The 14183-nt window shown below is 32.2% G+C and overlaps 1 protein-coding gene across 1 annotated transcript; it reads right to left on the reverse strand.

The window, feature by feature from the left end:
- Window positions 1-2273: 2273 nt before the first annotated feature.
- LOC106461240 (replication protein A 70 kDa DNA-binding subunit-like) lies at window positions 2274-6702 on the reverse strand (the record flags this gene model as incomplete). Its single annotated transcript, XM_013921047.2, has 4 exons — window positions 6515-6702; window positions 5270-5317; window positions 4796-4871; window positions 2274-2382 (listed from the first exon to the last, which is right to left on the reverse strand). Coding segments are annotated over exons 1-4 (266 nt in total), but the record flags the coding sequence as incomplete, so codon positions are not given.
- Between the last annotated feature and the right edge of the window lie 7481 nt (window positions 6703-14183).

The raw sequence follows: 14183 nt of genomic DNA on the forward strand, positions 1-14183 counted from the left end.
CAAACTTATTGACATAAATTCATGAAATAGTAGTTCAATAAAATTTTGAATGCAAGTTAACAAACAAGATGACATGACCTTTCACCCCCTGACCCATCTTGAAAGAGGTAACATGATTTAAAGTAATCACAATTGTCCTCTAGAAAAAAAAACTGCTTTATGTGATCTTGTAATTCTAAATATAAAATGCTTTACTCTGGTGCATTTTAATTGAATAGAAATAAAATAACATACATGCCTACACACATGTAACATACTTTAATATTAACAAACACAATGATAGGTGCCACTTTGACAATCTAACTGTGTAATTACTTTGAAATTTACTGCAATACATTACACATGATGGCACTAGTTCATATACACAAATTATGAATGAGTGACAGAAAAGGTTACAAATTCTGATTGTACACAAAATGAATCATGATGTTAAAAACAAACAAAATCTACTGTGCAAAAGCTTAATCAGAAGAAAGAAAAATTGTGTATATTAAAACACTGAACTCATTCTAAGTCAAAATCGAAAGATAACATGTAAAAGCTTATTCTTGATTCAAATAAACAGAAGGATTCACGTTCTTATAAAACATTTTTACATGCTTAAGTAATAGGTCTAGTGTAGTTTCACAAGTTTAAATTGCATTAATATTTTATTAAATCACTGGAGCCATCAAATTTCAGTGTGAAATCTAGATCACTATACATTTCAGTAGTATTAAAATTAGCTGTGAGACAGTCTACTAGATCAATTTTGAATCCTTTATACTTCCAACCGTGGTCATTAAATTAAACATTTCTTCTGCACTTATGCTCAGTCAGCAGACTCGCTTGAATTAAGAGTTTATTGATATACAGCATTTAAAGTTAATCAAGAGTTAAATGAGATTGATTAAAATGTTAAAAAATTATAAAACAACAAAATCAAAACAACTATAAATGAATTGTAAAATTAAATATTATCAAGTGCAAGTTACATTATAAAAGCTAGTAATATTTGTAAAGTTAAAATCAAGTTAATATCATTGCACCAAATGACAATGTCCAATATATAAGGTATAATATGAATAAATCTCTAAAAACACTACCATCAATGAATACCAAAGTACAATAGCAACAAAATAAACTATGGATAACAGACAGTTGAGTACTTCATCTCACATGTTGATTGACTATTGCAAAATAAAAGACATTGGTAACTAAAAAAACCAATCCACTGCACTTTCACCAAATCTCACAAACTAAATGCCCAGTATTCTATTTAAGGCTTAACCTGAAAAAGAGACTGCTTTTCTTTCTAAAGCTTCAACCAAGAAGTAAAAAACCCCTCACTGATAGAATGTTTAAAATCCATAAGTGAATCCATTAAAACAAAGAGCCCAAATCAACAGCCAGTGATTTAGCAAAACTGGATAAAATTGTGAGAACAGCGAGAAGTTTCTTGTGTATTGAAAATGAACAAAGTATGGAATATCATTAAGCAATTCCAGGGTCAGCAAAGAGCTAACTGAGTCAGTGCAAATGGTACTCTGACTAATATTTAGACTATATGCCTCACAGCAAGTGAGATTCCACTTAGTTCTGCTCACATGGAAACCCAAAGAAAGAATCCAAAATCAATCACAGAGTTACTGCAAACCATGGCCATATCAACAATCCTTTACCTTAGAGTCAGCTTTTTAAACAAAAATAAAGGAAGGATACCTTGAACAGTGTTCCTGAAAAAGAATCAAGAGCTTCCATACAAGGATATCCAACTATTTAGTGATTTAGTACAGATCACAGCAACAGCAAAACAGATTAACCTTTAGATACAACAACTGTCTTAAAACAAAGACCTACATTTCTCAGCAATATCTGAAAGCAGAAATAGCAGACTATTTATATGCTTAAAACATGGTCCAATGAGACATTCAAAATGCAATATGGACAATCTATAGACAATTTGTCTGGTAATTGGACAACATTTCAAATCATTTTCATGTTCCTTCTTCAGGTCAGTAATGTCTCTAAAATTACACCAAATTGCAATACCAGACAGACTATTGAGGCAAGGATCACTGTTAGGCAAAGTTGTAAACTTAATAACTGGAACAAAACTGAAGGTAGGATAGAGCACAAATTTATGTGTGAAGTGACTTCTTAACAAAACATTTTACAAAACTAGACTGATTAAGCTGGTTCATAATGGATATATATATTTTGTTAATGCTTAATAGATATGGAAATATAATGCAGAATAAAAATTCAGAATTGAAGGAAGAACAGTAACATACTTTCCTGGTTGAACCTCATTACAGAGGTACTTATCAAGGCAAATCACTGTGTTCCGTTCTAGTTCACCTTTATGAATCAGTGTATTCAACTGTGTGGCCAACATTGCAACTGAAACAGAGGAGACAAGTTCATTCATGAAGCCTTAAACTAAGATCAAGTTGAACAATATTGATACTATTCTTTAAATATTACTAAACTTTTAATGCAGTTTTAGTCACTAAATTCTTACCTCATGTTTCAGAATTTTGCATATACTGCGGAAACAATAACCATCACTCTCAATATTATAATTATGCACTTATCTTTCATAGTTTACATCCACTATGTAACACTTCAATTTATACAAATTGCTAGTAGTACAGAGTCACCATCACTCATAACATTATAATTATACACTTATCTTTCATAGTTTACATTCACTGTGTAACATTTCAATTTATAAACATTGCTAGTAGTAAAGAGTCCATTCTACATTAACAAACAAAAACAAGGGAAGCTGGGTGATTAGTGGAACTAGCCAACTGATTAATTGTTAAGTTCATTAATTGATGATATTTAATTAATCAATTAATCTCACAAGACTAATCTTCCTGTTTCAGCTCATTTTAAATGTTGTTAGACAATTTTGAATTACCCTTTGTTTAATATGATGGACATCTTCAAGTACAACAATATAGGAAGAAGTCACTTTTTAATTCTAAACTATTGTATGTGAAAATGTATTACATACACAAGATTATGAAAATTGTAACAAGCTGAAAATATGATTTTCACAATACTTTACTAAAACTAAATAAACTAATTATTTGTTTAAAATAGTTGTCCTTAGCTTTCATGTGATAAAAATGGTAAATATTTTTGTCACAGTGTGATACATAACATACGATTCAATGAAAACAAATTCATGCTAATCTTAAAAAAACAAAGACAGTTAACTTTTATTATTTGGCAAGCAAACTTGTGATGATACTGGATGAATTCTTTGCAGAGATTAAAATGATTCATAAGATAGAAATCAAAGTATTAAAAGAAATATTAAAATCAGTCGTATGAAAAAAATATCTAATTACGACACTTTAAAATTTATTTCTAATGCCATCTTCAGTATGAAAAATGTAAAAAAATAACTAACTTTAAAAGATACATCATAAGCTTTTAAGCAAGAAGTTCTTGATGTGGATGGAAATTTAGAAAGAATGCATTAAAATTATTAATATGTTTATATTTTACAGTACAAGCTGGAATAAACTGTAAAAACACACATGCATGTTAAGAAATCAAACTAAACTTAAGGATTACTGTACTAAGCAGAGTCTATGTGGCACATGAAGAAAGCCAGACATTTGTTATGCCATAACATGCTTCCTAACTAGCTGGAGTTAGTCATAATTAATCAGGAGCCCTGTTCATGTAAATAGATTAAAGACTTATTAGACCAAGTCAAGTAATTCCTGACAAACCCTGTTTATTTAGCAAATTATCTAACAATCAACATTTGTGAGTGAATAAAGAATATTGAAAATACCCTACTATAACTTGTTTTTATGAAAGCAATCTTACCCTAAGTAACATTGGTTACTTCTTCAGTTTGTAATAAATATGTATTATATCAAGTTAAGGTTACTCTATTATTTAAAAATACAAGGTATACAAGAATAACAGTCAACACTGTGGCTAGATGTGTACAAGCAGAACACATTCATGAGATCTAGTCATACCAGAGGAAATAGTAATAGCTAATACTTCAATTACTTGAATAGTTAGAATAATCAAAAATAATAATCAGGAACACTAATTTCAATTAGCTGGTTGAGTCGTGACATCAATATTAAGAATGAAATAAATACTGTGCTATTAATTTTTACTGTAAAAATATGATTTGTAAATGAATTCAATAAAATTGATAATAATTATAATTCGCTTATTTCATCTAGTTCACACTGTAACAGTCACTGAAAACTGATGATATAATAAACAGTCATATCCCAATCAGCCTGATAAGTCCTAGTATTGGGCAAAAGCCTTATTGGCACTGGACAAGGCAGATGTAATGTACTTAAATAGTTCTTATAATCACTAATCAATTAAGCCGAGCAACCTTTAATTAACTGAAAATAATAATGACAATATTTGTATCATTTGGATAGTTTAAATAATTGGAAATAACTTTCTGTTACTTGATTATTTTTGTGATTTTAATTGAGGTAATTGTAAGTTAAATTAATCATTTTAAGTTTGCGCTACTTGATGTGATCGATTCTTAAGTTATAGATTATGTCGATTAGTAAAGATCATCGCCCAGCTCTACAGACTAGAAATCTAACTTCAGTGAATTTATAAAAATATTATAGTGTCAGTTTCTGAACATAATGTGTATATATATCTAAGATAATGTTTTTGTGGATATACACGTGTTATGTACTTTATAAAAAGACTGTTTCCTCTTAATCTTACTCTTTTATTGAAAGAAATAATAGGATTACAAATTATAACTTTCTCAAAAAAAAAAAAAGTAACTTACATTGAATGCAGGCTTCACCATCAGACAGGAGGAGTCTGAACCTCTCATTTCCACCCCCAGAAATTTGTTTGTAACTCTAGAAAAAAAAACATTGCTATCAGAAAATCTTAGAAATCTTAATTAATTATTATACATACTTATAAATTTGTTTTTCACGTATATGTAACTAAATCTTTATTTTATAGCTTTCATTACTTATCTGTTTCAAAATCACTTTCTCGAAAAGAATTGAAAGGAATTAAAAAAGCTCATTTTACTACAATTTTCTGATACAAATTTTCTACGCACAATATCGAATATCAAATAACAACTGACTACTAGTGCTTTGAGTCACTGTAACAGAAAATTTGACCAATCTAATAAAAATGCAAAACATATGTCAGAAAAAAAATTCAACTTCTTACAAGCTTCAAGTTTTTAATGAGTTGTGGTTAAAGAACAAAAATTTATCATATTGACTTGGTACTGTCTTACCAGTATCTGTAGAACAGGTTTTTCTACCACTTCTTTATTAAGGATTTTCTGTTTAAAAAAAAGAAAAATAATATGTACATTTTTTTACAAGCAAAAGAACATATTCATGCTGCCATCCACAGACATAACAGTGGATAAAGTAATAGCTAATATTCAAATTACTTGAATAGTTAGAATAATCAAATATAATAATTTGGAACACTAGTTTCAATTAGCTGGTTGAGTTGCGACATAGATTTTCAGAATGAAATAAATATTGTACTATTAATTTTTACCCTAAAAATCTGACTGGTAAATGAATTCAATAAAACTGTGCGAGTATATATGTCAGACTCAAGAACCTCATGGGACTGACAAGTTTAAATTTGAAAATCTTAAATCCTGCAGCAAAATCTATAAGTACAAAGTTTATTAAAAGTTGTCAGATAAATTATCAAGTCAAAGGTCAAGAAAAACTTATTTTAAGAAGCAACACAAGTACTAAAAGAAAAGTTATAACTGTAGTCCTATGAAGCATGCCTTAATTTCCATTAATGTACTAAAAGTAAATTAAATTTTTCTATTTTCCCATCTAAATGGTGTATCCTTTTTTAGCAAAGAGTCTAATATTATATAACAATAAGTCAAGATCTGGCAGTTAGCCTATTCGTGAAACAATAAAATAAACATACAACTTAAAAGCATTAAATATACAACAGTGTAAAAGAAAAAAAAACAGTGCCAAGTGGAACTTAAAGACCCTCAATTTTTGGTTTACACTCAACTTTTTATGCAAGTAAACAGAAATGGATGTATATTTTTGTTCTACTCAATTAAAAACAATTTACTCTTATTCATCACCTGTTTGGCCATTTCGTTACTTCATTAATACTTGAAGCAGTTGTCACTGTGTCAGACTGAATTAGTGATTACTGACTGACTCTGTATTTAACGTCAGTTGTTAGAACTGCAATGTTATTATATAATAAACATAAATCTTCCAAGTCTTACCCAAGTCTTTCTTAGATACGAAGTAACACTAATAGTTAATTTCATCCCAAATAAACGAAAGATAAAATAATAATGCTTACTTAACTTTTAATATCATACCCATATTACTAGTAATAGTAAAACCATCAAACTTGAAGTAATAATTAATTGATAAAACTTTAAAAAAAATCTTAACTGAAGAGATGGGGAGAAGGAGTTATAAACTGATAAAGTATAAACTATTAAAGAATTAATTAACAATAAAGAACTTCTCACATTCACAGATCCAACTGATAACCTGATTGCCATTTTTGTTGATAATATTAGGTTTTGATATTCAGCAACATTCAAGAACTAAGCTTTTAACACGTTAATAATATTACTGGTGTAAAAAAAGGTGCAACGCAACAATCCTGTCCTTACCCGCAAAGTAACTAACTTACGTCAATAAAAGCACCTATAATAATATTCCCGCGAAAATAGATCACGGTTTAAAAAGGTGGCGTTTCAATATATAAATTGGTTATTAAAATTATTTGTCAATCAAATTAAGAAAAATAGATTACATTTTTGTGGTTACGTTTGTTGGTTTTAGAACAAAGTCACATTGGACTATCTGTTTGCCCATCACAGGGAATCGAACGTAGGATTTTAGCATTGTATGTCCGTAGACATACCGCTGTCCCACAGAGAAATGTTGTGCTTACTAAACTGTACTTTAAAACTAAAAATTAATATCGATTTAATTAACATTCTTGCTCAATTCTCCAAGGAAAGTATAATTACATTTAAATCAATTACCCAAAAGCTATTTATAATGGAAACACAAAACACTTAAAATATTTTAAACTTTTTATATCTGGCATCGTTTTTTTCCCTTCTATATAATAATTGTTTTACAGTCCGATTATTTGCATTTTAAATTTAAATTAATTCAAAATATTTTATTTTTTCTCTTGAAATTCAACACTTTTCTCTTTTCTTTTCTGCTGTGTAATAGGTGGATGAAAAAAAAAGCGAATGAAAGTCATTTGTTACTGAACACACTCATCCTTTCAACCTTAAGGGCGTTATAATAATACGGTCAATCCCATTATTCGTTAGTAAAGAGTATCCCAAGAGTTGTGTGGATGATGTTAACTAACTGCCTTTTTCTTATTTTATCATTTAAAAATTAGATAGGCTAGCACAAATCGCCCTTGAGCAGCTTTGCGCGAAATTCAGCAACAACAAAAAGACTCCCTATACTGCCCCCAGTGGCACAGCGGTATGTCTGCGGACTTACAACGCTAGAAACCGGGTTTCGATACCCGTGGTGGACAGAGCACAGATAGCCCATTGTGTAGCTTTGTGCTTAGTTGCAAATAAACCAAACTTCCTATAAAGGTAACAAGTATATAAATCACGTATTAGCCATATCAGACAAAATTGAAATACATTCATAGAATCGTAAAAGCACATGGGCTTATATAATTAAAAAATTCACATAAAAAAAATAAACTGAGCAATTTCAAAACACAAGCTTTCAGATATGAACTTTATTCTTCCACAACTGGCGTAGAACATATTTTTAGTCAGTTATATTCAAGCAAGTTTCTAAATTTCCTTGAGGTATTCTTTATGATATTCTTGTAAACTTGATGTAGAAAGAACAAGTTAGGGATTTTCTCTCTTGTATGTGTTATTTCAAATAGTTGATGACATATAGAGCTTGGGATTATTGTATACCGCTCTTAACTCTATTAAAAATTAAAATAAAAAAGGTATAAGATAAATATTTCTGTGAAAGTGAAGAAAGTTCTATTGTCCCAACAATCAACATAAGAAGCCGGCAAGTTTGGTAAATAAACATAGACACAATTTTTGTGAAGGAAAATTTTGTTTTATTTTTCACTTGTGTTTGCTTTCCCTCGCTGTCAGAATTTAAAATTATTATTTGCAGTACATTTTTGGAACATGCACTTTTTCGGTTACTTTAGACTTATCTGTTGGATAGCAGTGGACCTAAATATCAAAAGACTATCTGATCCGGTACTGAATCTGCAGTTATTTTCATATAACGACATGCGTGATGATAGATTGCCTTTGCTACATCTGTCAGGAAATAGTGAGGTGAAACAAATTATGGGTTCTGGAAAAAAAGCTTAAACCACTTTCTTAAGCAGTTTCGCCAAGTTATTGCATGGCATTGCTAACTCAATACAATACAAATGATGCAACATCTGCTCAAGGTTCGTAAACGTAGTGACCACGAAAACTTAAAAAAAAAAAAAAAATAGCTGTATACACCAGCATGGTGGCATCTGGCCAAGAAGATATCTTGGTCAATAAATTTGTGGAGGGGCTCCTTAGTGAGTTAATGCAACAATATTTGCTCATTAATGATATTACGTTACTAACATAAGCTGTACCCGTGGCAACAACATGTGAAGTGATAACTACAACCAAATTGCCAGAGCAAAATAAACTAGCAATGGTAGCCGTGGAGGCTCAACCACAATTAGCATCCGAGTAACCAATCCATTGATATGGGTAGCCGCGACAGATGGCGCCACCTCCACTGATTCCATATCATAACTTGGTTCAGCCTAAATGGCATCAGTGTCATGAACCAAAACATCAGCTATGCTATTGATGATGCAGATGGAGAAATGTTCCAATCCACGGAAGAACAATTTAACACTTGCTAGAACTGCGGACAACCTGGTCATATGTGGTTGTAGTTTCTTTTCTCTGCGCCTCCACATGAGCCTACACGTCTGCCAACTAGACCAAATGATCAATAACAAGCTCAGTGGAGAAGACAAACTGATCCATTATTCTAAACTAATGAACCCCGAATTAGTAGAACTCTTAGTTGTTACTTAATCTCCTGAAGTTCTGTGTAGACTTCAGATGGTTGAACATGGTAATGCGTGTTCCCACTGATGGGCACATATGTCAGTCTGAGAGTACTGTATTGGTAAATCGAGCTAGACAATGAAAGCAGATCCTAGACTGCATCCAGAGAAGGCTTGTATGACGTTTTAATTGTGCCGTTTTGCTTCGTTAATGTGCCAGCTACTTTCAAGCAACCAAAAGAACTCATGTGGTTTACAATGGGAATGGTGCCTAATATACACGATTGAATTGAAGAAAAACAAGAATGACAACTGTATGTTTCACAAAAACTTCATTTATGCATGACCATTGTTTTGCCAATAAAGGCGCCACCTTCAATTTTGTAATTATGGAGTTTCTCCAAGTTCTAACAGGAGTGATAGTTTAGCAATTTTCCACTTTCTGTAGCTCGGACTGTCACTTATTTTCAGTGTGACCCGGCATGACCAGGTGGTTAGGGCGCTCGACTAACAATCTGAGGGGCGGAGGTTCGAATCCCCGTCCCAACAAGCATGCTCGCCCTTTCAGCCATGGGGCGTTATAATGTGATGATTAATCACACTATTCGTTGATAAAAGAGTAGTCCAATAGTTGGCGGTGGATGGTAATGACTAGCTACCTTTCCTCTAATCTTGCACTGCTAAATTAGGGACGGCACTACTGGACCCTTACTTCACATAACAAATTTCAACGCAATCCGTTAAAAAATACACCAGATATAAAATTTCCAATTTTGAGAAGTTCTTCCTATTTTTTTCTTCGCACCAAAAGTATGGAAATTTTATTTGATATAAAAACATACTTACCTTTTATGGATTTTTTTCAAATATGGTACACTTATAGTTCTTTAAAACTTACAATTAGGTATAAAATGTGGTCTAAATATAAGCCACGTGTGCAAAATTATTCAACAAAAACCGATCAAATTTGACCAAAATTCTTGCGCACGCCTACAAAAAAGTTACCTTAGCTATCGATCTAAAATTCTTACTACAGCTTCAACTAAGAGTATCAGTAGACCATCTTTAGTTTTTTGACATTACCATTAAAGACGTCTGATTTAAAGCAGCAAAACTAGAGTGAAAGCACGTGCTGATACACAAGTATTGGTTAGGCCAAACAAACTAGATTAGCAGTTTCTAGCTCAAGTTTTCAAAAAAATCATGGGATGGGTGGTTATTATTTATTATTCATTGTCAACTTTTAAGCAAAAATTTGTTAAATTTTATGAACATCTCCTAAATTAAAGAGCATTTAGCGTTACGTGATATTAGCATAGATATTGATGCTTGATACGGCTGTATCGAATACGTGCAGGTGATGAGAAGAAACTGTTAATCTAGATTTCATGGCGTTACTATAAAGGAAGTTATTAACACTGTTTTAGAAAGGATAAACTAAAGAATTTCGTTGGTTCTATAAAGTATAGGTCTTTTCCGAACAATAGGATTGTAATCCTAAAGCTAATGTTGGTTACTATCGAGTGTCACTTTCTCACTTGCTGTAGTTTGATGGTGTTTATTGACAAAAAGTAACATATCTAATCAAAAACACTTAAGATGTGAAAAAAAGGTGCAGCCAAAAAAGGATTGAGCGTGCGACAGGAATGAAATCAAAACTGGCGGCCAAACTGGTAGCTACACTTATAGCATTGATAAGAATTATACAGCAAATATTCATTCATTAGTTAGCTAGGTAACGTATTTTTTGTTTTACCCACCATCATACCCCAAGTTGAACAAAAACGCGACCTGTCTGTCTCTGAATATCTCCTTTCCATACAGTGACCTGTCTGAAATGATTAAGGAAACGGCCCAGACCTTTCTTGGTTGTACATTTTACTAGCAGGGGAAGAAAACTGATACTGTGATGACAATATGGTGACAGAACAAAATGTGTTCTGTGCAACTTGTCCATCAGTTCTGTTTGATCCCAAACTCCTCCTCAGGTCACGTCCACATTAGCAGTGTACTTTCCAGCTTAGGGAGACTAATCACTGCTCCATGGGCCATTCATTTTATTATTTGGCACGTGCCATTTTACCTGCTGATGAGATGGTCCCATTTTTCAGATATCATTCACCATTTTCTCTTCAATGTTCTTGGGTGGCTTTGGGTCGAATTATTCTGGCTGGCCTAAGCCTGGGAATCAAAAACAAAGCCTTTTAAACTTAGTAACCCAATAGTTCAAGTAAAGTGCAGTAAACACTCCAGCAGATATAGCAAACTCCATTATAATGATATCATGTGGTCATGGTACCAACAATTTCTCCTATCTATCCACCCTGTGAAACATTCAGGTGAACTTAATATTCATTCTAGTTATTGGATATGCCTACTAAATAACAGGAAATTTATCCAACATATCAATTACAGATTAGTACTAAATCCTCTTATTAATTAAGTTAATTTTAAACGAAATAACATGACTGAAGAAAAAATTATACACATAATGATTTTTTTTTATACATTAAACACAAATATAATGAGTGGATTTGTGGTTTCTTTACATCAGACCACATCTTTTAGTGGTGGTCATTGGAATGATTACTAATGACTAAATTTTACTAGACTACCTGTAAAGACGTACTGGACATAATTATCAAACCAAAGATTTTGTTTCCAAAAACCTCGCATTTACACACAATTATACAATGTATGAGCTACCACATAGCTGCTCATTCTAATTTTTCATAAATGGGATCATAACCTATAAATATCACCTGAACAACTGCTGAAGGATATGCTTACACAAGGTTGCATTAAGTTATATTATTTACAGTTTTTGGTAACAAGTATTATCTACTTCAATAATAACAAGGGTAACTTGAAAAAGATCAACTTAATGGTTTTCTCTACCATGTGTTATGTAAAACTTGCACATATTCAGAACAACGTAGCAATTCAGAATCAACAATAAAGCACTAGAAGAAAATAGAAACACACAGTATATTCATATACCACAATATCATCCAAACTGTGAGCTGTGATGAAACTGACTGGGATGATTATTTGCCATAAGTAAAAATGGCATATTGAGCAACAGAGCAGCAGTCCACTGGCTGTTCTTGAAACAAAGTAATGTCTAGATGTGACATTACATTTTCAGTATATCTCTTGTATGTCCCCCCACTAACAACAAAATTCTAGAATTTCTACAATGACATTTAGAGTGCCTTCAATCCATGTTAGTAGACAAGCAGGAGTTTGCACATCAGCAGATGGGGATAATACCCAAGAGACAGAAGTGAAAGTATGTGAAAATGGTGAAGGAATAACAGTTTGAATGAGAAGACTGATACTAGCTCAGGTATACTCCAGCAGCATACACACTACTCCAATTATAATCTACAATTTTATACCAAAGTTATCGAGATAAATTCATGAAATAGTAGTTCAATAAAATTTTGAATGCGAGTCAATAAACGAGATGACATGGCCTTTTACCCGTGACCCGTCTCGAAAGGATATAGTGATACTTCGTATCAGCCATATATTAGCAGTGGGACATGTTGCTGAAACATAAGTTGCTTCCATTTCTATTGTATATTGATATCTGAACTCTTGAACTGAATCCAAATATGTTGCTTATTGCTAACATCACCGCATTTCTCAGCTATCTGGTTGTCACAGAATATAGGTCAGAGTAGTATTTCTTAAAAAAATATTCAGGTTACTATTATTTTGTGAAACTTATTTTTTTCCTTTTTGCCAAATATAGAAGATGTACTTGACATACAAAACACCATTTGGCTGAAATAATTGGCAAATAGGCCATTGCAGTTCACATTCTTTGATACCAACAACCTACCTTCTTCAGCGCCAATAGACTACTCATCCATACAACTGTCTCTATCTTTCCAGTCATCATGCTCACTAATAATGAAGTAAGAGACCCTGTGAGAGTCAAGCAGCAGTTTGGTGTCCAAATCTCTTCCTATCTCCCATGGGGTTTGTCATAATATAAAATATTGTTTAGTGTAGATTTTGATTAATTTATTTTTCAAGTGAATATTTTATTATTGTTTAGTTTTGTTCATAACAAGAGTCAGAAACAATTGTTTAAAAGTAAATGTTATGACAAATTTAGTTATGTAAATTGGTAAGAGTCGTACTTTGTGTTTATAACTCATTGATATAGATTATAGAAAGCTGCGTGAAATTTACTGATGTGGAAAACATAAGAGATTTACAGGAAGCGAGCAGACGATCAAGTAATAAACATAGAAATATATAGATGAGCGGAAAAAGCTGACAGACAGAGCAGACGAGAAAGAAAAATTACGGGAAGTAGAAATGAGGCCAAAGAAAAGGTTAAAAAACGTAAAGTGAACCGTGGTAAAAGTGAATAGCCTAATGGTTGATATGTTAAAGTTAGATTAACAGTTTTCTGACACTTTAGGAGAATAATTTGTCTCGTCAAAGGGTGTTAAACAATTGAACCTACCTATATACGCTTTGACAAAAAAAAAAAAGCAGACGATTATTGGAAGATGGACTAAATACGAAAGAGCAGACGAGTATCGGAAGTTCAGGATACAACTGCAGTAACTCAACAAGACAGCATAAGTGGATTATATACGGAATACTAGTGCAAAAGAAATAGAGAAGGGTAATTCGGCTTGTCAACTGAAATTCTAAAGCAACTGAAGAGGCCTAAGTGAACTTTTGACAAGTGTTTCTGATATGCTTATCATCTCTTTTGTGTAAAGAATTAGTTGTACATACGTTTAACCAGTTCCGAATATATATACTATTTTGAAAACAAGTAGAGTGAGTGCTGTTCGTTTAATTTTGAATTTATTGCCAAGTCAGACACCTACTGTAGAAGAATCCTATGCCCAACAACAACACAGTATATATTTATACCATTAAGAAGTATAAGTAAAAGCCTTTAATTGACAATTGGTGAACATAACCATCCAACAGCAGTTAAATAGGAAATCAACACCAACAAGAACCTGGACATACATGGCATGCTCATTAGAGGGTTTGTTTGTTTGTTTTTGAATTTCGCGCAAAGCTACACGAGGGCTATCTGCGCTAGCCATCCCTAATTTAGCAGT

The sequence above is a fragment of the Limulus polyphemus genome, unplaced genomic scaffold (genome assembly GCF_000517525.1).
Source record: "Limulus polyphemus unplaced genomic scaffold, Limulus_polyphemus-2.1.2 Scaffold921, whole genome shotgun sequence".
Lineage (NCBI taxonomy): Eukaryota > Metazoa > Arthropoda > Merostomata > Xiphosura > Limulidae > Limulus > Limulus polyphemus.